The sequence below is a fragment of the Bombus vosnesenskii genome, unplaced genomic scaffold (assembly GCF_011952255.1).
Source record: "Bombus vosnesenskii isolate JDL3184/JDL3185 unplaced genomic scaffold, Bvos_JDL3184-5_v1.1 scf7180000013270, whole genome shotgun sequence".
Lineage (NCBI taxonomy): Eukaryota > Metazoa > Arthropoda > Insecta > Hymenoptera > Apidae > Bombus > Bombus vosnesenskii.
The window spans coordinates 1,314,181-1,341,028 of record NW_022882928.1 but is presented as its reverse complement, the minus strand read 5'-3'; the positions used below and the strand labels follow the sequence as shown (position 1 = coordinate 1,341,028).

Genomic DNA, 26,848 nt, shown 5'->3' with positions numbered 1-26,848 from the left:
TCAGGATAAAATTAAGATATCTGGTGTTCCGCAACAGCAGGCCACCGATATTTATCGCTACGTTTCAATTTCGCGTCCGGAGTCTGGTTTTTATCTCCGACCTGATCGTGTTTAGATATTTTCAAGTGGTTAAGATCAGGCGGAGAAAATGGCCGACGGGGCGATGTTTGAAATTGCCAATAGATGGAGGGAGAATGCAGCTGCTCGAAAAGAGGTATGTGCACAGTAACAGATGTCGCGGCAGTAATGGTCGACCGAGAGTTGGCGCTCGCAGTCTTTCCGTTGTCAATAACGGACACTGGCAGTATCCCGGCACAAAATCCCGGAAACATCTCGTTCGTGAAATTCAACGAATCTTCGAATGTAATTTCGAGACGTTGCGTTTTCGTTTTGGCGTAGTTAAAAATTCGTGGAAAGAGAGCGTACTGTCGCGCGGGTTACACGAGCTACCGTTTAAACGAGAATTCGCAAAACGGGCGTGCCTTGGACACAATCGGCGACGTCCCTGACGTGAAAATACACAACGGCAAGAGGTGGTGGACAACGACAGCGAGACTGGGACTGCGGTTAAGATTGCGACAAAGAGAAGAACGAACAGCAGCGAGGATAAAGCACGGGACACCGTGTACCAGCAAAATAGGGCAGAAAAACGATAACAGCAGCGGTAGCAGCAGCGGTGACGGAAAGGGAAAAGTACGAGTTACGACGGCGGAGAGGAACGCAGCACAGCCGCGTGATTTTGAACGCGAACGCTGGCGTAACTGTCAACGGTCGGATTTCGAAGTCTCGTAAACTACACGGTCTTCGTAAGGCTTCTGTTGCCCGAGAATCGCTGCGTTTTTCTCGCGTCAACATCATCGACGTCGCGTCGTATCGTCGTCGTCGTCTTCTTCATCGCTGTCGTGTTCGATCCGGTGAAAAACCGGCCGTCTTACGATCATAGCCACGGCGTGAGAACACGACTAAATGACCATGGACCACGGCATGTACAACATTGAGACCGGCAACAGTATAAATATCAAGAGGACAGACGGTGAGTAACGTATCTTGCCAAAGTATTTTTAGACATTTTCAGACAGCCGATCGCGTGCGCGATGCCTCGCACTTTCGTTATCTACTGCCAACGAAAATCGAACACCGCTTGACCCGTTTATTTCCCCTTTTTTGTTTTCTCCCATATACAACGAATATGCGAGCCACTTCTGTCGTCATTATCGTCGATGTCGTCGTCGTCGTCGTCGTCGTCGTCATCGTGTAACCGTTTTCGCCGCTCCGCGCCGCGCACACGTTTTTACCGTGAAACACCGATTCGTCGTGATTCGCACGTTGGTACAGCGATCAACTATTCCCACGGAGACGAAAGTCGTTGATAGTACGTTGATACAAGTGAATCTAGCAAACGAACCGGACAACTTACCCTTACTCGTGCAGCCGCTGCACGCCGCATGTCGCGCATCGTATATTACGTCGCATCCTCCTGTTGGCCAACTACATACATCGATATACATACGTCGCCTACTCACGTAGATGGGCATTGGGCATCGCGATGCACATACACGATAGCTACCGAGAAACGAGCAAATAGTCGCGATACGCAAGTCTATATAAGTGCAAGTTCTTGCCCTTGCGTTCCGACTGCTGACCTTTTCACGCTATATTTGTTTTCTTTTTTCCTTTTTTTAAACTTGGTTCGAGTACGGGGTTAGTCACGTCGTGCCGCGCCGGTGTGAACCAATGCGACAGACCACGCGGTCGTATCTTTCGTTCGGTCGCCGATCCTCCAGTTCCTTACCATGCGACGATCGCGTCTCGATACCAGCGATTCCGCTGCTGGCAGATGTACGGATATCCTTTCACCGCGAACGCGCTGGGCTCCTCTCGTCCGATGTAACTCGTAATGCAACGAGACCAGAACAAGAGATGCCGTCGTCTCTTTCGAATCGTTAATTGCATCCCTCCTTACGCACTTTGAATGCTTTGCAACTCCACGGATGTCCCTAGAAATACGTTCGCCACGATGCATCGGTTCTTCGTGAATCCTTCCGCGACACGGTCCTTCCCCGATCGAATGCAATCGACGTGCAATCGAAGAATACCCTGGTCGCGAGAAGGTTTGCACCAAACCAACAACGCGTTATTTTATTTACTCGCGCTCTCTCGGTGAATGAGTCAGATCGTTCGCCAAGAAAGGAGAGTCGGTTGGCCGCATCGCAGCGGCCAGAAACGATCGTTGATCGTTACGTTCGATCGAGGAATACGCGATCGAGAACGAGGATCGACGTCGCAGTAGTGTCCGCCGAGAACGGTTAGCGATAGTTGGAAAAGCGCCCGTACAGTTGCAGGAAGAAAGCGGATCGGTGACCCAATCTCGGCCACGGTAATAATATTTATAGCTTGCACCCGCCCATATAAATAGGAATACGCGTACGACTACGCGCGACAAGAATCTTCGATCTTCGATTCGTTGCGATTCTCGCGCGGCTCGCCAATTTCCCAAACGCAAATTCCATTATCTTCAATCGTGATCCAACATTACGACTCGTTACGAGTCGTTAAGAGCATTACACGCTGTCTACAGGTATTTAACGGATACCGTGTAGGACGTACTCGCGATCGAAACGCAGCTCGACGCAGCATGGCGATGCAACAAGTGGCCAGGTCCCCCGTCGTCGCGTATATTATACGTATGTTAGCGACGACGCATTTTCGAGGCGATATAATGGCACACAGTCGTCGCTATTTAGTCTTACCATAATTTATGACTGGGTGGAGGGCTCGATAAAAACCGACCTCGGCAAGCGACTCGAAGTTGCCGAACAATACGGTGCTGATGATACGTGTTTAGAGGATGCACGAGGGTATTATTGTTATTACTGTTATGTAATTTACGAGATCGTTTTATTGCCAGTATTACCAAAGAATAGAGACATTGTTCAAAGTTGAAAGAATCTGGTCGCAAAGTGGCAAAGACAACGACACCTTTTGATATTAAACGGACTGTGGGGAACGGCGCGTTACTTTCTTACCCCAGAATCATCGGCATGGAGCGATATAACGATTTTCGCTTTGCCGTGATTTGTCTTTAACGCGTATATACCTCGCAACTACTCGTGAGTCGACGAGTGAACGAATGAGTGGCGTTTAGCGCCGAAATAGGCCGTTTGGTCGCGGTGCAGACCTTGCCCGAAATTCGAAATCGAAATGAAAAGCGAATAGAACGACGACGCGTGGTCGATTCGCAGCGACTCGCGTACACGTGGGCGCTGCATCCTTATAAGGACGCCTGTCGCGAGATTCTTACGCCTCGCCGAACCTTACCTTTTATCCGCTCTTACGTCATCTATGAACACGTTACCTCGCTGGATATCTCCGCGAGTCTGGAGATCGACGCGTCCTCGATCGAATAACCATGCGAAACGAGAAGAAACGATCTCCCTCGCCTTAATCGATTTAAAACTTTGCGAGTTTAAAGCTCGTGATCACGCGTACACGAGCATCGTGCCGAAACAGGGGAAAACCGCATTCTTCGTTTCTTACTCTCCGTTTTACGTTGCAGACCGATACTCGAATGCAATTCGATCGACTCGCGCGTCCTTCGTGCAAATCCCTCGCTACGATTCCCTTTAGCGGAAAGTTCCTCGAATTGCCGACAAACTACGCTGAATTCGTATTTGTTCCAGGTCGTGTCCACTCGGCAGTCGTTTCCGGCATTAATTGGGAACAGCGCACCGTCACCGTAGAATGGTTCGAAAGAGGAGAGACCAAAGGGAAAGAGGTACTTCGCGCGAGAACGAGCGAGACATGCAGTACGCGCGACGTTTCTAACGTTTTCGTTGTCTGTTTCGCTTTTAGGTCGAGATGGACGCGATCGTCGCCTTAAATCCCGACCTGACGAATCAAAAGACCATGGAACCACCTTCGCAGATCAACAATCACGTGTTGATTTCCAAAGCAAGGGTACGTATCGCGCGATCCTTCGATCTATCAAGCGCTCTTTCTCTTTCAAACAGCGCGCGACAACCACGGAAGACGAACCAACAGTTAGAAGAAAAGAAACGACGAAATCGCGTTTCCATCGTGTACACGTTGGAATTACGTCGCACGTGATCGAGCAATTTCAATTTCCGTGTACGTAGTGTCTTTAGGCAACCTCTCATCCGCGTTCGTTGTTTCGGTGAGAGACACGTGTCTCGTAGCTTTGGCGCGGCTCGCGTCGAATCGCTACCGATCGAGCGTGCGACCACGTTCAACGTCGCGACTCTCGCGTCGTTCCTCCTACTAACACGATTACATCTTTTTTTCCTCCATGGACGCTGCTCATTATCACGGATTTGGGTCTGCGATGGATCATCACCGATATCGGGTCTCTCCCGTCCGAAACCGATCGCATCCCCCAATACGACCTCGCATCGTCGTGTCATCGTCCCGCGTTCCCGCAATCTCTACCGGCACCACTTCTTCTCGACGATTCACGCTCGTCGATCCTCCTCCGCCCCCTCCTAATATCGTCGCGGTCGTAGTTTCTCTTCGAATCGTATCTGGTTCGAATTACGTGTTCGATTGAAATCGCGCGCGCCATCAAATTCGAACGAAAAGCAGGATTCTTCGGGCGAAGAGGACGAGGGGGTGGATGAGTCGGAGAACCAAGAGGAGGGCTCCCTTGGACGGCACGGCGGTCATACCGCAAGAAACGGCCTTGCATCCGCAACGCTTCCTGTACGAGTCGTTACTGCTCTTTCGGTAAACGCGCGAAACCCACGCTCCTTTCCTCCCACCCTGATACTCCTTTGTATTTCCTTTATCCTTAAAGCACCACGCACTCACACGTAAACGCTCGGCTTTACTTTGTTTTATCCTCCTTCTCTCTTTGCCGTAAAGTTAGAGATTTACATCGGTCCAGTAGCATTGCGGTCCACTAGTCCAGTCCAGCACTGGATCGTAACTGTAATATGGCAAACAGTGTTTCGATTCCAGTACAACGTCGTTATCCCAGCGAGCAATCCGGTCCAACTCCTGGATCGAAACTCTACTTTTCGAATCACATCGGGAACACAATATTCCAACGTTACTGGAGTCGCGTAGACGACTCGATAACCAGTGCTGGCTGAAGCGTAGTACAATGCATTCATTGTCACGACGATTTACCAACGATTTTCCAGTGCTTCGTCTGTTTAAACGAGACTGGAATACCGTAGACACGAACCTATTTTCAGTCAAAGAACTGGAACGTAATCGCTTGATCCAGTAACTGGATTGATGTAAACTCAGCTTTAACGTCAGCGTTTTTCTCTCCCTCCCCGTTTATTTTCCATTCCCTTCTCTCTATGCTACTTTGCAACGTTTCGAGGATCGATCGCACTCGATACACTGCGCCACCTCTGTCGCCAACAACCACGCGCCTGATACCGGTTTCCTCACCTTATTTTGCGTTTCCTTCTTTTTAAGCTCGTTTCTCGTCGGAACATTGCGATTCGTTCTAAAACGACGTTGTCGTCGTTGTCGTCGTCGTCCCACGCACGCTTCCTATCATTTCCTCGCTTCTCGCGTACTCGCATTACCGTGCCTTTCGTTCGATCGAACGTCGGACGTCGAACAACGAGTTTGACGTCCGTCAAATTCCGATGTCTCGTCTCGCTTTCTTTTCTATCACGTTCGTTCGATTTACGTTTCCTTTGCTTTTTACCGCGAAACATCGATTCTGTTCCGACTACGGCGTTGTACGTATGCACGTACGTACGGAATTACGTTTTATCGATTTCGATTCGTACATTTTGCACTCGCTTTTCGGTCAACGTTTTTTAGACGACGTATTATACCCACGCTCGACTATCGACCAACGTTTTATTTAACTTACCATCTCCTTTCATTGTATTCGTTTATTTATTTACTTATCTCTCTTATCATTGGTTATTTTCGAACACCATCGAATTACAGAATATTAAACTTTATGTAATACTTGAATAACTCGTATTGAAATTTTCTTTGACGACGTTACGATATGTTTTCTGTTTCTTTTTTCAGCATTCAACCAAGCCGTCGATTCCAGTAAAAGGTATGTCGTACGCGGGCAAACGTTACGTACGTATAATGGTTTGCACGAATAAGAAAAGTCGCGTTATCGTTTGTTAATCCGACGAATCGATCGAGCTGATGTCGCGCGAACGCAAAAGTCGTTTATTTTTGCACGATTGGTCAACGGCGATCGATGCAACGTTCTCACGCGCGTTTCGTCGTGTTGCGATCGTTTCGCGCCGCGTTTACTATGTCGTGGTCACTAACTCTGGACGGATCGATTTGCCAAGCGATGGCGAATGAAGTACGCGTGGTGTAACGGCGATGTCAGCGTCGTGTAAAAGAAGCACCACCAGTGGCAACGAGCGGCGGTGCGCGAGTGTTCACGCTCCAAACTATCGATGCTCTTGCGCCGTATGCAAAGGCACGCAAGGGCAAGGACCTCGACGGACGATGCGCTACGTATTAAACGAACAGAGTATATAATCGGGTCGTGCGATTCGAGCCTACGTTTCTTCCATTCTTGTACACTCTCGTCTACTTTCTCTTCCTCTCTCTCTCTCTCTCTCCCTCTCCCTCTTCCTCACCCATTCACAGACGCACACACGTCTTTCCTTCCTTCCTTCCTCGTTTCTTCCTTCATTTCTTTCCGTCTATTCTTTCTGTCGATTCTACGAATTCACCTCGTTCACCGCGGTCATCGCCATGAGGTTCGATCCGTTGGGCTACTGTTTCGGAAGAAAAAATAAGATCAACGGCACCGAGGATGGGAAGACCGAGGAATTGGTTGAAGCCATCTCGGAGCAGGTCTCGGCACACGGTAACATACACACACACACGCGCTCGCGCGATTCTCTCGATACGCGCTATCGCGTCTGAATTTTGTTTATTTTCCCGCGAGAGTCGGTCCACCGAGCAGACTGCGCGAACACGTTCGTTCGATTCGACCCCGAAACTTGAACACATCACGCGACTGATGTATACTTTGCAGCGGGTTCCAACAGACAATTGTCGCGACAAACGGGTCGGCCAACCAATATAATGCCACCCGGTGTCACTGTGAATGGACACGGTGATTCCGTGGCTGGATTAACGAGCCGCCGGGAATTGGAGAACATCCCACCGACACCTACGTCAACGGCCGCTTCCTTCAATGCCTCCATGGCAGCGCAGGCCAAGCAAAAGCAACAACAGCTACAGGCTCAGCAGCAGCAGCAGCAGCAACAACAGGTACAAGCGGACAACGGGCGAGTTAGACGGTCGAATGTGGTGAAAGAGGTCGAGAGGCTGAAGAAGAACCGCGAGGAAAGAAGGCAGAGGCAAGCGGAGTTGAAGGAGGAGAAGGAAGCTCTGATGAACTTGGATCCTGGTAATCCGAATTGGGAATTTCTTGCTATGATAAGGTCAGTCCCGATTCTTTCTTTTCTCGGGTGATACCATTCAAGACCGTTGACGTCTTTCCGTCGACAGGGAATACCAGAACAGCATCGAATTCAGGCCCCTTCGAGAAACGGATAGCGTGGAGGACCATCAAATTACAGTGTGCGTCAGAAAGCGTCCGTTGAACAAGAAGGAGATCGCGCGCAAAGAGGTAGATGTGATCAGCGTGCCTAGCAAAGATCAGATGGTGGTTCACGAGCCGAAAGCCAAAGTCGATCTAACCAAATACTTGGAGAACCAAATCTTTCGATTCGATTACGCGTTCGATGAAACTTGCAACAACGAGATCGTCTACAAGTACACTGCTAAACCTCTGGTGCAAACCATTTTCGAAGGTGGGATGGCAACGTGTTTCGCTTACGGTCAAACGGGAAGCGGTAAAACGCATACCATGGGAGGCGATTTTAACGGAAAGACACAGGATTGCAAAAGAGGCATATACGCGATGGTAGCCAAGGATGTGTTTAAATGCCTCAAGCTTGTTAAGTATCGTCCGTTGAATCTGGTCATTTCCGCGAGCTTTTTCGAAATCTACTCTGGCAAGGTGTTCGATCTATTGAAGGACAAAGAGAAGCTGCGCGTTCTAGAAGATGGCAAGCAACAGGTACGCTTATACGCGTTTACTTGTTCTCTTTTCCCGTTTAGCTCGTTCCTATCTTTTCCCGTCCCGTAGGTGCAAATACTCGGATTAACGGAAAAGGTGGTGGAGACTTGCGACGAAGTGTTGAAGTTGATACAGCACGGAAACAGTGCCAGAACGAGTGGTCAAACCAGTGCAAATTCCAACTCGTCGCGATCCCATGCCGTTTTCCAAATCACAGCACGGATACCGGGTACGCTCAAGGTTCACGGAAAATTCTCTCTGATCGATCTTGCTGGTAACGAGAGGGGAGCAGACACGTCTTCCGCCAACAGACAAACCCGTGAGTTTCGCGTAATTTCGCCTATCTGTGGGCGAAGGTCCACCGGTGAAACGTGTGCAAAGATGATCGCGTTGTTCACAGGTATGGAGGGTGCCGAGATCAACAAGTCACTGTTGGCGTTAAAAGAATGTATCCGCGCGTTGAGTCGCAAAGGAACGCATCTGCCATTCAGAGCTAGCAAGTTGACGCAAGTATTGAGGGACAGCTTCATCGGTGAAAAGTCGAAAACTTGCATGGTAACAGATTTGCTTTTCTCGCATAGCGGAACCATTTGAACGAACCGCGCACGTCCTTACCACCGCTCTTCCCTTGTTCGCAGATAGCTATGATCAGTCCGGGAATGAGTTCTTGCGAACATTCGTTGAACACGCTCAGATATGCGGATCGAGTGAAGGAGTTGGCCGCGACTGATCCAACGGAAATGAAAGTTTCCCCGACGGACGACGAACGGGAATTAAAGATCGAGGAACAGTCGAACAACAGCGTATTGTCGGATAGCGATTTGGCACAGCTTCGGTCTCTGAACGTAAGACAAAAAATAGAATTTCCGCGTCAGCTCGGGCTTCCGAGTTTCGAGACGGACCGGTTCTTCCACTTACTCGGTCGACTCTTCTTTTTTTTTTTTTTTTTAACAGGAGGGTGAGATTTCACAAGACCTTTACACGTTCCACGAAGCGGTATCTGCGCTGCAAATGTTGGAGGAGGAAGTCCTAGACACGCACAAAATGGTCATGGACCATACGACCAGATTCCTGGATGGCGCGCGTAATGTGTTCAGTACGACCCACGAAGTTGATTATGACCAAGAAGGTAAGACGGCGTTTCCGCGTTTGTTTCAACTGATTCCGAACCCTTGTATTCGAGCGTGTTTTCGCTCTCCCGGCCGCGTCCGCGCACACACACTCGCAAATGCACGCACACGCGCATTTACGTACGCATGTACGCACGCGTAATCGTTTCTATTTTCAGAATTTTTCAACTTCAGTTTACGCCTCTTGTTCCGACATGCAAATGTTTCTCTTCTCTTTTGCATGCGTAATATCTTTCCTCTCTATACTTCCGTTCGTTTCGTTTCTTAAGCGGATCGATCTTTTCTGCTTTGTTTATCATTTTGCGTTTTCATTTTTTGTTTGTTTTTTTTTTTGTTTTTTCTTTCTTTCTAATTCTCGATTTCTTAACGATTTTTCGATGACACGATAACGCATGCCTGTTCGCCTCGTCGCGTCCGTCTGTCCAAAAAGCTATACTACGAGCGCTACCGTACTTTTGTTTTCGGTCTCTCGTTCGTATCCGTTTATCGATCGGACAATGTCTCGGTACCCCGCGACAGAACCTAATACGGTGAAACACGAGGAGCAAAAAGGGTGGGGCACCAAGCGTTATTGTGTATGTGGAATTTTGCGACAGATTCACGCGGTAAAGATAAGGCAAAGGCAAGCTGCCCGTTAGAACCGAACTTAGAGGACGAGAGGACAACGACGACGACGACGACAACGTCAACGACAACGATGATGGTGGCTGAGCCAGTAGACAACGATAACCGCGACTCTACCGGCGGTGACGCGTGGTCCAACCTAAATAAACTCGTCGATACAACGACAAAGAATTCGTTAAAATCTCCTTGGAAGGACGAGGTCGAGTGTCAAAATGACACGAGTTCGTGCGATAGCGACTACGAATCGTTGAACGTTACTCGAACGACGCGCGTCGCGGCGAACACGGCCGGTATCGATCCACGTGTATCGTGCATCGAAAATGTTTCGAAGAAGAACAGTTTGCACGCGTATTCCGTTGCATACAGCGACAACTGGGCTCGGACAGTGAACCGCGCGCAACGATACAAACGGTCTACCGGTGGGAAAAAGAGCGTACAAAAATATCATTGGTCTGGCACTTTCAATCGAGACGGCGTCAAAAAATATTCTTCGCCTCTCGGTGAGAAAACGAGCGATGCCAAGAGGCGTCGTTTCGGCGAGATGAACGTCGTGGCCGACTCTAATTATAATTACAACTTGGATGCCTTCGACGATGAAAAGACAGCAAAGAAGACGAAACTGTTTGACGGTGATAAATTCAACTGGGACGATGAAAGCGGCGAGAGAAACGAGGACGCGACACGTTGGCCCGATCGTCGATCGTTCGCGAATCTTTCCAAACGCGATACAATGCCACTTAATACGTCATGGCGGAATTGGCTGACTCGCGAACACGGGCAGGAAGATCATCGTTATCAACGAGACGAGTCTATCGAACGAGACCATCTAAACGCAAATTCGTCAAAACGAAGTCAACGAAACGACCACAAAGAAGAGAACCGACCCACCCTCGGTGAAACACGACGCCCTTCCGAATCCTCCTACCGCGTCGACGATGACGACAGTCGATCGACGATCATCGATCGCTATGAAATCACGCTCTCCACCGTCTACGTTCGTAAATCTCGTACGTCGATCGACGATCGATCCACCTGCAAATTTTTCAATTTTCTTTTGTCGTTTTTTAAAAATGTTATCCTCTTTACCTTCTTACCCAGCCTGTACATGATCTTTTTCATTTACGTGAAAAGAACGGAGGAGCCATAAGCATTTTGTTTCCGCGCACCTTTATCCGTTATAAGGGACCAACGATGTTTCTTCTTCCGTTTTTTTTTCCTTATTTTTCATTTTATACTTTCCTATCGACGATATCGTTACTTTTATGCTTTAACGCGAAGCTTTTAACGTTACAATCGAAGGAGCGAGAGACCGGTTTGTAATATCATTCAATCGATCAGTTGAACCGATATTTCATTCACGGGTACTAGACAAACCGCTGGCGACGAGTACGTTTGTTTTTACAAGCCGAGTCAGCGAAATTTTGTTCGGTCGAGAACGAAATCGATACGGAAGCGAATCTCGTAAAATCTAAGGAAAAATGTATACACGTAATATGTATATATAGGAACAAGAAACGAGGCATACGCGTTGTCATTGAGCGCGTTCGGCGCCCAAAAATCATTGTTTTTTAGCTATCTGTAAAAGAATACAAAGGCTCGAACAGCAGCTGCAACAACAACAACAACAACAGCAACAACAATGACACGTTTGAACGTAACGTCACAAACCCTTGCAGATTTGAGACGGAAAAGAACAAAGTTTGAGTCGCCCAACCTGAGGAGGTTCTATTTACGTAGACGTCTGATAGAGAGAAAACAGTTTTCCGACGGTACGAAATTATTCGATTCAAAATCATATATAAAGTCGCCTGTCAAAAGTTGCTTACTTTAATACCGCACCAGAGATCTACATATGTACTAATTACGCGTTTAGGGGTCACGATTCGCGAAGGCATCATTACCGCATCGACATTTACATCTACATCGCCGACGTCTCCGATAAGAGTAATGCTTGCTTTTAAGCCGCGATTTTCGATAAATCTATCGCAATATATATGTATATTATAAATACGTATCGGCAGTAGTACCTAAGCGTAAACGACACTAAGCCGAGCACGGAACTGAACGGAACGCACTGGATTGAGAAACTACTGCGCCAGTAATTACAATCGGATACAGAGCAACGTGTATTTTTTTCTTCCGTTCATCGAACTGGTAAGCCGCGATATCGATTTACGCGTCGATTCTACTCTATCCTGTCTATTCTTCCTTCTGTTATCTGGCCCTTTCTTCTCCGATTAACGAATCTCCGTGCATCTTTAAAAATATCGCGATAGTAACCGAGCAATTGATTCTAGCGCGAAAATTCCTCTATATGTACAATACACATTAAGCTGTTAATAAATATTAGTTTTATGGAATCTTGATATAACGGCATTGTTTTCTTCGCATTAACTACTACTATTATGGCCTGTGATACAAATGGACTAATAATACGCGGCACGCCTCGCTCCATAAGATACATCACGAAATCTGTACGTGAATTGTTGCATTTTCCGAGTAACCGGAACGCTTTGAATACACACTAACGTAATCGATCGAGTTCGATTCGTAGCGTGGCCCAATTTGCCTGAAAATTTCCAGACGATCGTTATGTTTGGGTCGATCGTTTCGAAACGCATGAAACGTAAACGCGCCCCGCCGCTGCGGCAAATTCATACCGAGTCGTGCTTACGTTCATTCGCAAACTCACCAGATCCTTTCCCGTTTGCTATTTTGCAAAACGGCAAATCACTGAAATCGACCACTGAAAACGTGTTGTTTGTTGCAGAATATGCCCAAAAGTGGGAACAGCTATTGGTGCAGCAGCGTGATATCTTGAACGCCGCAATCGATCAAGTCAGTCAGTTTCGTGGACAATTGTTGCAAGAAGAACAGATCAGCCAGAAGATGACGCGAACTCGTAACTCACGATATAACTAACGTGGATTAGTTTACGCGCGCGCGTCACAAAGAGAGAGAGAGAGAGAGGGCGAAGAGAGAGAGAGGGGAAGAGAGAAACGCGAGTGAATGAAGGAACGAATGAGTAAGCGAGCGAGTGGATGAGCGAGAGAGAGAAAGACGGAAAGACGAGGGCACGAAGAAGCATCTTACGATTACGATAACGATAAGGTGATGGCGATGGCGGTGGATGGCAGTGGGTGAGGATGGCATGATCAAAGGAAAGAGAATACCAGTAAACCATCTGAGCGTTCGAATACCATTTGTTTTCTCAGCATCGCTGTTACCATGACTCGTCGCATCAGCTTTCCGTTCGCGTTCCTTTAACTGCAAACGAACCCGTTTAACGATACCGAAGTTCCTTTTCCTCTCCTCTTCGGTTTGCGACCGATCATCGATGATTCGAAAGCACGAAATACGTTTCAGATGCTCGACAATGAACCGACAATGAAAATATCGAGTAACAAAATGAACTGTGGCCGACAGACGATCATCGTCCGTCCATATTCTTTCGCAAAATCGTTTACCGTATTTCCTCTCCTCTTTTTGCCCGTCTTTCTCCCTCTGCTTCTCTCCTCTTTTCCGATCGCTAGCTTTTTATTCTAATTGTTCATGATGCAGCACGCACCTAAATCATAGCACGTATCGGCGTACGTACAGAATCGATCGTGCCCCGCGCGCGCTTTATTTTACTCGTAACTAACGTCTCCTTAGCGTTCGTTTTGAACGATGCTGCTGCATTCGTCGGACGATAAATCCGCACATACGCAGATCACTGGGTGCGATCAAATCGACAATCGTATGTACGTACGTACGAACCGAAAACCTAATGAATCAATGCACGCGCGTCTACGATTATCCAAGATGAGCTGTTTTGTGTTACCTCCGTGCGTCTAAAAGAAGAGAAACACGCTAAACAAGATATCCTTTAAGGACAGCATATCCTTCTCTTCCTTCTAACAAACTTTTCGATTCGTTTCTCACCGAGATACTTTAGACGAAGATTCTCGGTTGATTGCCTAATTTATATTGCCAAACTTGAATTGCCCGATTTCAGATGGATTGAATTTTAGAAGAAATATATAAATGTACATCTGTTAAAAAGAGTACTTTCTCTTTCCGTCGAAAAGTTGGAATAAATAAAAAAAGAAGAGTTCTTATACCGCATACGCGTATTCGTCTAATCTCTCGTGTATTTGTACGGTCGTGGTTCGTTAAACGCGTATTTTCAACATTGACTTTGCTAGATCGTTTAATCTCGTAATCGTCCCTGTCTTAATCAAAAAATCTCAGTTTATTTAAAGAATCCCACGTTTCGACAGAAATTGTAAGTTAACTCGTCTATGGTAAGCGATCGCGACCACCCTTCACCACCTTTGCGATTAGTATACGCGTTTCGCGAAATAAGTTTATAATGTAAGTACCAAGTTTCGTACAACGTTAATTCTTGTGTATACCATAATCTCAGCAATTACTAAATTTCTGCATGTCAAGTTGACGCGATTTCAAAAAGTATACCATTTCGTTGTTCGCTTTTGAGTACTCTTTTTTTTTTTACAATTTTGCCTGTTTTTATTTATTTTTTCTTTTTTTTAACTTGAGAATCTTAAAATCCATGTAACAATTTCTATCTTACTTGCCGTCGTTTGGTTTCGTTCCTACCGTTTTCAGATTTTACGGTGAAGCGAATTTTCACAGACACGCTTCGCGAACTTACGAATGCATGCGCGCGTCTTTTCTTGCCAAAACGACAATGTCCAGCGCGTTTTGCGATCGATCCGATTTTTATGGATTTAATCGAAAGTGGGACCGAGTACGACATAGCAGGCAAGCAGGAACGAAGAGAGAACGAATGTGCATGTGCACGAGCGAGTGTATGCGTGTATGTACGATGCTATTGAGCGAATGAGCGAATGCGAGAAGATAGAGGGAAGAACGAATGTGTGTGAAATCGATAGGTCGTCAACTTACGTTGTTGGCTAAATATGATTTTTATAGAAATGTATTTATATAGATAAAACTACATCGTTATATCGCATTAAAAAAAAAAAAGGAGAGATTTGCACGTTTAGCGTAAAGATTTTGTTCACTCGTGATACATATTTGGATCGAACACGCTTGAAAACGATGGGAATTATCTCTGTATCGTTTCTTTCGCCAACAAAGCGTCAATAATGTTTTATTAGACGTAAAAAAATTAAAGTTTCGTAGCAATCGAGCGTTCAATACTTCTTTGCCTTATTATTAATCGCACTATAGAATCGAATAGCGAGATAAGAAAGAAAACGTTCGAATCGGTGGATTGGATACTTTGATACGATAGTGGCAGCAACATCGTTACGATCGGCATTAAACGTATCAGGCTACAACGGCGATACTCTACTTTTTATAAAAAAAGGGAGAAAAATCTGCCGACGAAACTAAACAAAGGATTGAACAGAGACAATGATACAAATGATACGCTATTTGTCTTAATCTTTCACTTTCTTTGTCATATGCGTATCAAACGAAATACCCAACCCAGTTGTTTGATAAATAAACTATATATATATATATGTATATTTATAATCGACTTAAAACTAGCCGATCAAATGGCAAGTTCGTTTATCGTACTGACTACATTAATTGTTTTTGCGTAGATGATGGTAAAAAGAATATACCAACGTAAAGATTTAGAAAATAATGGATTTATTAAAAGTCGCGTACGTATTTACGTGGTATCGCAAGTAGCTCGACCAGCGAGTAGCGATTACGCATCTGACCTTAAATTTATACGCGACGTTTTCAACATACATTCCATATCGATGTTTAAAATTCGCCTAATTAAATATTAACTTACGTATATTCCTAAATTAGATCACAGTCTTTGATTGGGTTTCACACGATTTTCCGTTTTTCGACTGTCTTGGCGCATACGATAAAAAGCAAGAGAAATTATAAATGGAAGCATACCGGGTCGTATGGGGGAAAATGCGTCGGTAATCGCGAACGCATGTACGTCGACGGATCGTTGAGGAAAACAAATCAAGAAAAGATCTAGTTAACGAAAGGGAAAGTGTGTGCGCGGCCATGTACACTTAATGACAGGTAACAAAACTGTAGAAACGGGCTGAATGTTCAATTCGTTAGATGGGAGCAAAAGGCAAAAGGAGGACAAACATTCGCAATTCCAAGGAATAGGTTGGAGGCTCGCAAAACCGAGATTCCAATTTAAATACAAAGAGCGTTGTTGCAGACGGAACAGAGGTAAACGAATAGTTCAGCGAATCCAGATCTTTGGTTTAACGAACGTTAACGATACTTGGAAATGTGTAGCGTACATTGGAAAAGCCGACCGAGACTATTAGCCAGTGTCAAAGGCATTGGTAACGCTATCCGTCGCCACGTCATCCTCCAAAACGATGGTATCGCGTCGTTCGGTGAACAAGGTATCTTGACTAAGCGCGGGAACCTGCCTAGAGAATTCGCTGGTTGCCCACAAGAACAGGTCCAACGTTTGTTCCGTGCATTCTGCTATAAATCGTACAAACGGTCGGACATCGCCGGTATTCGCTATTTGGAGATTCTCATAATACGTGTGTCGATGCTGCTTGTGAATAATAACTGGAGGATAACCAGCTTGCATAAGAATCATGTTCATAAGCAAACGAGACGTTCTACCATTACCATCAGAAAACGGATGTATATGTACCAACTTGTAATGCGCTAGAGCGGCGTATCTAGAAAAGAAGAAAGTAAACGACGATTATTTGCGATATATTCGGTCAAATGGTATGGTGCAGAATGGAAATGAGTGAGGAAATAAGTAGTTATATACCTGACTGGATGCATTCGAATAGCTCTTTCGCTGTTTAACCATAACGCGAATTCTTCCATAAGATAATGGATATCTCCTGGACCAGGAGGTACATGGCCACCAACGTACACTTGAGTACGTCGAAATTGACCACCTCGAACAGGATCCACGTGTCCTAAAACACGCATATGAATTTCTAATATATCCTTAATGGAAATCGATCCCATCCTGTTGACCAGGGTCGCGTTGATGTATTTCATTGCAGCGTCCAAGCCGAGAATCTCGTTGTGCTCATCGATGCTTTTACCAGCAACCGCGGTACGCGTTTCAACGATCGCCCGGGTCTGAGCTAAATTCATTGTGTTCCCCTCGATGCCAACTGTATGATATATATGCTGAAAATAAGCCTCCTTCTTTGCTCGTATCAAGGCGGCATTGTTGTCAGGAATCGTGGACAGTGTGTTTCTTTTTTCGTCTATGCGTCGCAGCATTCTTCGATCCAACTCCTCGACTACTCGAGCCGTTCTTTGACTGTTTATCAGTGCACCTTCGTGGTTCGGTTGAAAACTCAATGCACGCACATAATATTCGTTTGCTTTGATAACGTCGTTCTGTGTGTGCTCCAAAAACTCGCCGTAATGATTCAAGATATCTGGGTGGCGGGGTGCTAAAGCCACGGCATGCTGAAACAATTTGATCGCTTTCTTTTGTTTGCCCGACAATTTCATCTCCAATGCCAGATACAGCGAGGTTAAAGCTTCCGCGGTGGATGTCGCGCTATTCTCAATTTCCAATTGATGACGCAGCTCAGTCCTTGGCAACGCTAAATCCAAGGTACCTTCGTCGTACACGTTTAACTCACCTTCCGTCGGCAGCGGTATAAATACATGACGATAGTCGTGATCTAAAAGAATAACTACCATAACTATCAAAGTACCGAAGTTGGACAGTCCACGAAAGGGTCTATCTAGCTGGCACAAATCGTACGAGTTACACAGAAACTTGGGATAAACTTACCCGGTAAATATTTCAGGAAACCACGAATGTATTGAGACAGTAAGGTGCCGATGACAGCAACAGCAATTCCTGACACGAAAACGAAAAGCACGACTAGGCGATTCGCCGTCATGCTCATAGCGACATTTGCATTCTGCTTTTCGGTTCTTCTATCTTTTACGTATCCAAGCTTCTCGTCGTAGAACGCGTAACAAAACTTTTCACGCGACAGCAACATCGTGTTTTTACCAAATGCTCGACCAAATAATATCCCTTCCGATCGACAGCGAGTCGCAACATACTCTCAAATTTTTCCCAACACGTTTTACTCCTTGATCCACACCAGGGACAAAATAACGCATTGCTTCGTTCGACATCTCGAACATGTGTTACTTTTCGATTGGTCTAGTTTTCAATGCAACCAATCGATTCTCTCTCATTTTCTCGCAGATGTCACTAGCATCGATCGTAACAAGTCTGGAAGGTAGCGCCCTCGTATCGAAGCACGTATTCGCAAGATGAACGCGTCGCCGCGCTTAAAGATTCAAAATAGCGCTATTTGGTTTTCGATCGGCTCGCTACAATCTACTCGAATATAAAACGCAATAGGGAACTCGTACATTTTATAAAATCGAGTAGAAGATGCGTTACGCACTTTCGTTTGGACGTATCTTAAAGGGAAGGAAATTTGACGAGACGTGTCTGCAATAGTCGAAAGAGGATCGAGAACCATACGAGATAAGACGAAACGAGGTAAAGAAAGGGTAAACGATGCGAGACAAAAGATGGTAATAACGTGACAAGATGAAATAAGACGAGTCAAGCGTTGAGAGCAAGAGCGTCGAGGCTAGGCGAAAGGATGTATGGCTAGTTGGGAGACAGTGCAAGTCAGGATCTGGCGAAAGAGGAGGTGGGGGAATGATGCGAATGAACAAGAAGGCGAGGTAAGTCAGTCGATGCAAGCGAATAATAGTCGAAACGACCCTGAAACCGAGGCCATCGTTGTTCGTTGGCCCGAACAACACGCAAGCAGCACATTCGTTTCTCTTTATGTTCGGTTCGCGGGCTTCGATCTCGCGCATCGCATTACCTGCAAACACAACCATTGCGGTAAATATCTACGGTCCAGTCACCGAAAACATGTAAATCAGCGCATCATTGGCTTTTTCTCTTTCTCTTTAATAATTCTGAAACAAATTATCGTCTGAAATACATGCATACATATAATTTTTATGCGTGACTTTTCGCATCTCGCTGTAGCGAACATCGATAAAGCGTCGGACAAACTTTGCACGTAGTTTACTGTTTCTGCGCCAGATGACGCTACATGCAAGCTTAGTGTTTCGAGTTTCAATCGTTCGCGGAAAACGCGTTCATTTCGTGCGTTAGGTTTTACCGTTGACCGTTCAGACAGTAAGCTTTCATTCGGTAAGCTTAATCGCGAAAAACCATAAACTACGCAAACTTCCTTCCATCGTTCATGGGTGCGTCTGACAACACGAACGCAGAGATCGGTGTTTCGTTTTTCCTTCTCGTAAAGTTTACATAAACATCGTAAGTTTTGGCTATCCTCGAACAGCAGCAGTCGAACGAAAGGAGACGCCAAACAGAAAGCAGACGCTACAATACACACAGAAACGTTCTTTTCTCCCCTAGAAGTTGTTCGTAGCAGCGACCGGTTCTGCTCTAATTGCGTTACCCGCGAGTACTCAGAACCCTTCGTTCTTCCGTTATGGTTCCCTATTTTTCAATCGAATCGACCAACTAAATAAACTACGACGGAGCATAATCCTGAAACGCGAAAAAGTAATCGCCTTTCGTTAATATACATCGATATTAATAAATACATATATAGAACATAGACAGGTCTCTTTCGGTCATATTTGATTGGTCGGTCCGTATATGTATATATATATATACATAGTGCGTATAAGCTACGAGCAGGCTTATGCGATTTCGCATCGCCCTTGGTCCGTACGCTCGATTCATCATCGTCGCGTCCAGTCCAAGATTAGACGCTTTCGGTTTCCACGAACGGAAGACATTCGTGATTCTTTTTCGAAAAATTACTCGTAGCGAACGTTGCTTTCGTTATATCGTTTTTTCTCCCCTACAACTTCTAGGTTAAGAGTTGTCGTAATCGAACGAAATTGCACGTAGTCGATTGTAAGGGATCGAAACGAGACGACACATGGACGACGAAAAGTCTTTTCGCACGAGCTAGCCAAGCGTGCTCGAACTCAAACGCGACACGAGATTCGAAGCGAACGGTAAGCGGAAATACCCATGCGTCGGAGATTCGTGAGTAGCCATTTTTCACTCGTCGTTGCTGCAAAAAGAAGCAGCATAGGTAGCGCGTTTCTACGCGCTCGATCGGTCTACATTCTACATTTTCATAGAGCGACAAATCGGATTGCGAAAACGTCGTGGAGCGAATCGTCTAGAATCGAAATTCTGCCGAAGTAAAAATAGAGTACGGGAAAAAAGATAGGAAACGGTAAGGAGATTAGAAAGAGACGACGGCGGAGTTGATACACTTATCCTAGTTATCTCCTTCAAAGAGAACCGGACGCGAGAGAGCAGGGATGTCGCGCAGCATGTGTACACACGGCCGTTCACGAAACGGGAGTCTATTTCTTCGGCGAGGTCGAAATCTCCTCCTCGCTCATCGTGCACGTGCACTTGGTTAACCCGCACGACGACGATTAGTATTTTCTCGCCGGAGTGGTCAAATCCAAAATTGTCTTCTGGTATAAACGCGTTTACGTTTCGAAAACCTGATGACTTTTAGCGAAGGTTTAACGTAAAGCGGCGATGTTCGTTCGACCGGAAAACCGACCGAGAGTCTCGAAGGACGAGAGTATCGATCGATGGTTCGTATCGATAGGACGAACGAGAAACGAAGTAGTCGAGATCGGGACAATGCAACGCCATTGTTAACAGCAATGCCGTGATGCCAAAGTATCGTATAAGTAGAAAATTGCATAGGTTTGTATCGCGATCGGCCTCGTTTCACGTTATCGTAATAAAATCGAAATCGGGAAGCTTGGTTAGATCGGCTAGATGGGGAAAAGATGGTTCTATCTTTTATCTTTATCGAAAAAGCATAAAAGCCAGTGCGGCCTATGCGGGTAAGCGACGTAGAGGCGCGTAAACCTCGCGCGCGGTCGTCCTTCCTCGAGAGCTCGGTTCTCCTTTTACGGCTTGGAAGGTCGAAACGGAAAAAAGCGGTTCGTGGAAGGCGTCTATGCTCGATCCTCGGTCGACTGCCGGGATAGTCGGCCACTTTGTCGGCGAGTTTATTATTCGTAACGGAGAATTCGAAAGAGGATCGACTGGATTATCGTGAACGCCCTCCGATCCTCTCCCGTTTCCCGCCGTTTCCCTTCGGCCGCCGCGCAGCTCCACCTTCCTTCTTTCCTGACCCTGCGGCACCCTTCCCCTACCCTCCCTCATCTATCTTTTTCCCTTTATCCTGGCCCCGGCATTCACCGATTTCGCCGTTGCCGCCAACGCTGTCGCAACAACAGCAACCGCGTTCGAATTGCAACGATGAGCGGCGATCGATTCGGAACCGCGCCGACGAACCATCGAATCGAAAGGCACGCGCATGACCTTTCTCAATCGCGAACGTATCGATTTTTCTTTGACGGGCATCTCGATCGACACAGCGCCGCGCGTTCTTCTTTCTCGTTTGGACTTGGACGCTCCCGGAACCCGGTTAATCCACGAGACCAGCCAAAGGAGAAAAACATTCGCTCGTAAATTACGAGCGGATCAACTGCGAGCTTTGCATTCCGCGGACCGTCCGATCGACCGACGAGCGTCGAAATAAGCGACAGCATATTATTAGTCGATATCAACCGTTGGACCGTGTCGATCGGCGTCCTCGTACGTCTCGCGCTCGTATCTCGAAGGTCGCAGAGAAAAAGGAAAGATTTTCCTAGTGGTTTCCGAGGCGACAGATGCCGGATTTCCCAGCCTTCGTGCAGCGCAGTTCCTAAACGTCCTCGGCTGAAAATCATCGTTCCTTTTATGCGTCAGGCAGCTCCCGGTCTCGTATTCTTCTTCGACGTCTTTCGGGTGTCACGAAATCGGACATGGCACGGCTATTGAAACTCGAGATCCTCGCGAGACGGTCGTCTATTCAAAGAGCGCAACGTTCCATGCTGCGTCTCGACTCTCTCTTTCTCCCTTTCGATAAGGTTGAAACGTCTTTTAAAAAGAAGCAGGGACTGAGAATCTCGATCCTCGGATCGAAAAAAAGAGCGTCCTTTCTGCGCGCAGTATTCAACTTACTCGTTCAGACGTTCGCCGCGAGGGACACTGGTTACCTACCTGCGGCTGGATAAGCTGTTGGACCGATCGACGAAGCCACGAAAATCCTGCCTCGCAATGTCGACCATCGACGATGGTCGTGGTAAAGAAATTTCTCTAGGCTGCTGAAATACAACGTTCAGGCAGTGAATAGAGAAAGAGGGCGTCACTTTGTTCGTTTTCTCAGGGAAACGACGATCGGACCAACGTCCGTGCGAGCACGTTGACGCACGGGGAAACTCCTCTTCCTTCTTTGTCGGTCGTCCTTTTGCGCATCGCGGCTGCACGCGTATATAGAGTATACCGTGTTTTCGAGTCGCGAGGAAACTCCCCGCTACGATCGGATAAATATAACTGGCGCGAATTCTCCAAGCGAACGGCCGCGAATCGTCCGGAGTTTCGTCACGTCGCGTCGCGTCGAGATACCACGTCCTGCACAGTTTTCACGGTCTCGTGGGTGCCGATGGAAATTCGTTTGCGAGCTCCACCGATTACCCAGCTTCTCGAGTGACCCACTTTTCGAACACGTGGCGTTCGCTTTACGATCGTCTTTACTAGGCTGAAAAAACTCGCGTCTCGACGTTACGATGCCTCTCGAGCTTGCCTCGCAGCAACGAAGCACAGGGGTACCATTGTACTTGGACGGCAGCTGCGTCGCAACCGTTTCAACGTGGCTTTATTTAACGATCCCGAAAACCGGGACGGTAACGCCGTGCCACGCCGCCGATTCTATCGACCACGTTGCGCCGTGATTTCAATCGCGCGATAACGTCTCTCCATCCCTTTCCGATACTCGATCGAGCAGAGGGAGGATTAAGTCTTCTTTCCTTCGCCTTTGCCGCCTATCTTTTTCCCTTCGAATACGACGACGATGACGTTTTCGTCCGAGACTCGGATAGATTTGATCGTCGAGTCGTTCTGCCGTGCCTACCAATAATCGGTTCGAAATTGTGCCAAGGATTTCGTCGTGCTCCTCCAGGCAAATATTCGATAATCGGCACGAAGTACCGTTAATCCAAAACCGATGATTCCCGTTGCGACGATCGTTGCTTTACGCTTCTGCAATTAAACTTGCAACCCATAGAGTACCGACAACCCCTTCGGTTCTCCTCTCAAAGATTCACCCCATCCTGGTTGCGTTCGGTTCTGTGTATCCCACTCTTTCACGGAAGTGCCGTATCGCTTGGCCTCGTCGATCTTTAATCCTCGTTCCACTCTACGCAGACCGCCGTCTTTCTTTTTCGTTTCTTTGCATAAAGGTAAATGTCTATTGGGTGGGAATCGCGATAAATCAGGAATACGCGATAAACGGTAAACTCGGTTGCCAAAACGAAACGGAACGAAACGAAAGGCGCGTGGTTCCGAAGCTATGTAGGTGTTTACAACGTGACCCGAACATTTCGTCCGGAGATTCTAGAAATAGCGGTGTATTTTCCCTCGGAGGGAATCGAACTCGCGACCTTACGAGTTACACCTCGACCGCACCCCATTATATTTTTAGATGGTAAATCGAAAGTCGGTGCGCTACCCGTTCCCGCTGTTCCACTCGATATACGCGAACGTAAAGCTGGAAATGGCGCGAGCGCGCGATCCTCGTGTCATTTCCATGCCAACGTCTCTCTTCGCTTCGTCAGTGTGCGCGTGCAGATGCGACGTCGAATACGCGCGTTCGATTCGTCGCTCGTGGTCGTTGCGTGTACTTGCACGTTTTACGTTCAGAAAACGGCAACGAATGGTATTGCACGCACACGCGCGCCGAAAATCGTTGACGTCCGCCATCCACCGGTGTTTGCGGTTTCGCCGTCTGCCAAGCACAATTTTGCATTCGCCGTAGCGGCAGGTATAACTGCCGAGGACGAAGCCTATTTCGTAGAACCAGTTCCGTCGGAGAAGCCTCGAGATTTACGATCGTTCGGGACCCCCTTTCGGATCGTGGCGGCCGAGCCGCACCGACGCGACGCGCGGATTCTCGTGCCTTCCCATCGCTTTGCCATGTTTCTCACCGCGTCGATATTTCCCCTCTGTCCGCGACAAAATTACCTTCACTCGACTTTGCTTCGTTCCATCTCGCGTACCGCGACCCCCGTACCCCCGGCCTACGGAAACCATAATCTTTCTTCGAACGTATACAGATTCGAGTCAAAGCGATCGATCGGCATCACGCGATCCTGCGTCGCTGTTGCTTCGAATTTCAAACGGCGTTATCGCTGCCGATAGAAACGTAAATATCAACGATACTTTTGTAGTCACGGCGATCGTAATTTTATCCAGTTTCTTCTACCGACGCTTTTGTCCGTCTTATGCAGAAATTAATGAAACTATATACCACACATGCTTGCCGTTTTATACGATTACTTGTATGTGTATGTGTCTGCCTGCCTGCCTGTCTGCCTGCTTAGCTTGCCTACCTTTCTGTCCGTTTGCCTCCCTATTTACCTACCTGCCTACCTACTTACCTTTCTATCTACCCACCTACCTACCAACCAACTTACCTGTCCGTCCGATTGTCCGTTTACCTGCACGTCCGTTTGCTCGCTTTTTCGAACGCGCCGTATTTCTTCAAGGATACGACGCTACGCACGCGGAAAAAGTAGCCGTTCCATCTCGCGGTATAAAATTCGATCGTCCGTCGATATCGTCGTCTCTCGAGCATCTTCTATCTCTGTCGGGGACAGGAAACGAGTGGCAAACGCGTTTTACAAAGTTGTTGGAGCAAATCGTTGCGAGTGAAAATTGAACGCGAACGCAAAACAGGATATAACGTAAGAAGATGTAATAACGGGAAATGTCTCGTTAGATGGATATCTCGACGAAACGATTAAATATACTGGTATTTAATGCGAAAATAAGGCGAGTGGGAGCGCGGCAATGAGAAACACGATCGCGATCTGCGTGATTTTTCTTCTTTTTTTTTCATTTTTCCGGTCACAGTTTACGACTCGCTCGTACGATATAAAAGCATTCGACCAACTGATTCGGCGTGTTGCAAGCAACAACACGTAGGTATTTTCCCAGTGGCTCGTACCGCTGTTATTTTATATTTGTTTTCGTTCGTCTGCGGGCTGCGCCGGCCTACGATCTACAGCGATCGATACAACAGAAGAGGTAATCGGCATGAAAGTAGAGAAAGTAAACTATGCCTGGAATTTCTGTCGCAGAAACGGACGATATTTAATACGGAAGAGTAGAAGACCGAGAAATTCGGTATTTCACGTGCAAACGATAGGTCGATCAAACAGACATCGACGAAAAAGTGTGGTCGGATCTGAGAAGCTTAAGATCCGAGAACGAACGAAAGCGGGTAATCGCTAAACGTAGGAATTTGCGCTATGTAGCTTTCAGATTACGTATATGACGATGATAATAAGGCGCCCGGATGATAGAACAGTACTCTAAGCGAGGTTTTACCGGAGTACGATACAACAGCCTAAGAGTACGCGGACATTCTTAAAGAACTTGGACGCTCTAAAGATAAATCCAAGTGTCTTAATCTCGGTACTAGTAATCTTACCCTCGAATACTCGGTTTACAAGCAAACACAACCGGCGATATCGTCTAACTAATTAACGATTGCCAGTAATTAGATCGTTGGAGCGACTGTTGCGCGATCTTCCCAACATCTGTTGCGTGCTGTGTAATTCGTGCGCGATGCTTTCGTATTTCGTCTCTTTCCAGTTATCCGCTCGACTCGAATCGCTAGAATCGTCGGCTTTCACCGAGATTGCTACGAACTCGAGCCTCGCCCGGCTACGGTTGCACAACGAACTCCATCACCTGGTTCCCATAATTGCCATGCGTGCGCGCGCGCGCGCGCGCGTTTCGATCCGATCGACCCGAGAGTTTCCGAAACACGAAACAACCAGAATTTAAAGGGGTCCTCGTTCGGAAGACCGCAACAGCGGGGCCAAGTTTGCCTCATCTGTGCGGTGAACCGCTAACCGGAACGAAACCCGCGCGGTCCCCGATGATGCTCCGCTGCTCCTTCGTGGGAAGAGCGTAGCCTCGAGAGCGACCGATTGTAACTCCTCGTATCCAAAAACGATCGCGTCTCCGCCTTTTCCGGGTTCTTCTTGGCGTCTCTCCGTCGATCCACGCACGATGGAATATTCGTGTTCGGACTCTACGACGGAACGCGTTACGATTACGTACGTAAAGGCCAAGTATTTGCTATATCATGTGTATCAGCTATATCAACATGGCCTTGCCCGAAGATACCTGGCCAGGACAGACGATGCTGAATTATCCTATGTACTGCGTACTATACATGCATATGCAGAGCCGTAGATTAACAGTCAAAGGAGGGCAGAGGAGTTCCGCCTCATTGATTTGGCAACGAGATCCTTCCATTTATATAATAAGAATAGAGAAGACTCGAGAAGTGGGAATCGCATTGAGCGTTCGAGTATCTCGAGAGCTGGTAGCATAGCGAAATCAGAGTGTACAATTACGAGACCATAAAACCTATATAAAAGTATATTACGAGCTGAAAAGTGCCAGCAACACGTGTCTCGTTTCGTACAAGTTGAGAACGCGAAATATCGTTCACGGTTCGAGAGAATATCGCGGTGATTCGCGGCGTTTGGTATTTTTGCGAGGAGGAACGTACTCGTACGTTATCTCTCTCTCTCTCTCCTCTCTCTCTTTCTTTCTTTTTCTCTTTCTCTCTTCCTATCTTTCGCCGCGTTTTTCGTTTCACGTTTCGTCCACTACGTATGTACATAATACGTACGTACATATGTTTTTGCTCTCGGTGACGGATACGTTTAGACGGTCTCGAAGGAGCAAGGACCGCGCAGGCATCAACCTCTCGAGTCTCTTGATCTCGGTGATCGAACGACGTGTTTCGTAAACGCGCGACGGTGTCTGGTCGTAGGAAAAATCGCGTCTCCTCGTTCTTGGGCGCAACGAACGAACCGCGTGACGTTAAACGATCCGTCGACGCGGCTGGTTATCGCGCGCGACTACGGAACCTCCGTTCGGCCGATCCAC

General features: G+C 47.1%; 2 protein-coding genes across 10 annotated transcripts; one reads left to right on the top strand and one right to left on the bottom strand.

The window, feature by feature from the left end:
- The first annotated feature begins 244 nt into the window (after positions 1–244).
- Positions 245–14,965, top strand: LOC117230950 (kinesin-like protein KIF2A). 8 transcript variants are annotated; one of them, XM_033488921.1, is made up of 13 exons: positions 252–1,033; positions 3,681–3,775; positions 3,853–3,957; positions 4,600–4,740; positions 6,022–6,052; positions 7,004–7,415; positions 7,483–8,056; positions 8,126–8,375; positions 8,457–8,611; positions 8,695–8,901; positions 9,011–9,185; positions 11,487–11,579; positions 11,684–11,880. In XM_033488921.1, the coding sequence occupies exons 1-13, from the start codon at positions 967–969 to the stop codon at positions 11,815–11,817; spliced, it is 2,439 nt and encodes an 812-aa protein (XP_033344812.1). In that variant the 5' UTR covers positions 252–966; the 3' UTR covers positions 11,818–11,880. The 8 variants fall into 8 exon arrangements, with proteins under 8 accessions (XP_033344807.1, XP_033344808.1, XP_033344809.1 ...); XM_033488920.1 differs by lacking the exon at positions 11,684–11,880 and adding an exon at positions 12,581–14,965 and having other exon boundaries at positions 253–1,033; XM_033488916.1 differs by lacking the exons at positions 11,487–11,579; positions 11,684–11,880 and adding an exon at positions 9,783–11,015 and having other exon boundaries at positions 245–1,033.
- A 455-nt stretch (positions 14,966–15,420) lies between these two features.
- On the bottom strand, positions 15,421–17,953 carry LOC117230955 (protein adenylyltransferase Fic). 2 transcript variants are annotated; one of them, XM_033488933.1, is made up of 3 exons: positions 17,564–17,953; positions 16,568–17,462; positions 15,421–16,469 (listed from the first exon to the last, which is right to left on the bottom strand). In XM_033488933.1, the coding sequence occupies exons 1-3, from the start codon at positions 17,778–17,780 to the stop codon at positions 16,094–16,096; spliced, it is 1,488 nt and encodes a 495-aa protein (XP_033344824.1). In that variant the 5' UTR covers positions 17,781–17,953; the 3' UTR covers positions 15,421–16,093. The 2 variants fall into 2 exon arrangements, with proteins under 2 accessions (XP_033344824.1, XP_033344825.1); XM_033488934.1 differs by having other exon boundaries at positions 16,568–17,450; positions 17,564–17,950.
- Between the last annotated feature and the right edge of the window lie 8,895 nt (positions 17,954–26,848).

Bases quoted from the DNA above. Each gene is read 5' to 3' on its own strand.
- LOC117230950 (XM_033488916.1), top strand. From the start codon at position 967: ATGACCATGGACCACGGCATGTACAACATTGAGACCGGCAACAGTATA. The intron at 4,741-6,021 runs GTAAACGCGCGA...TTCTTTTTTCAG, and splicing joins GAGTCGTTACTGCTCTTTCG to CATTCAACCAAGCCGTCGAT. The intron at 8,612-8,694 runs GTAACAGATTTG...CCTTGTTCGCAG, and splicing joins AAAAGTCGAAAACTTGCATG to ATAGCTATGATCAGTCCGGG.
- LOC117230955 (XM_033488933.1), bottom strand. From the start codon at position 17,780: ATGTTGCTGTCGCGTGAAAAGTTTTGTTACGCGTTCTACGACGAGAAG. The intron at 17,463-17,563 runs GTAAGTTTATCC...TAGTTATGGTAG, and splicing joins TTTCCTGAAATATTTACCGG to TTATTCTTTTAGATCACGAC. The intron at 16,470-16,567 runs GTATATAACTAC...CTTCTTTTCTAG, and splicing joins ATTCGAATGCATCCAGTCAG to ATACGCCGCTCTAGCGCATT.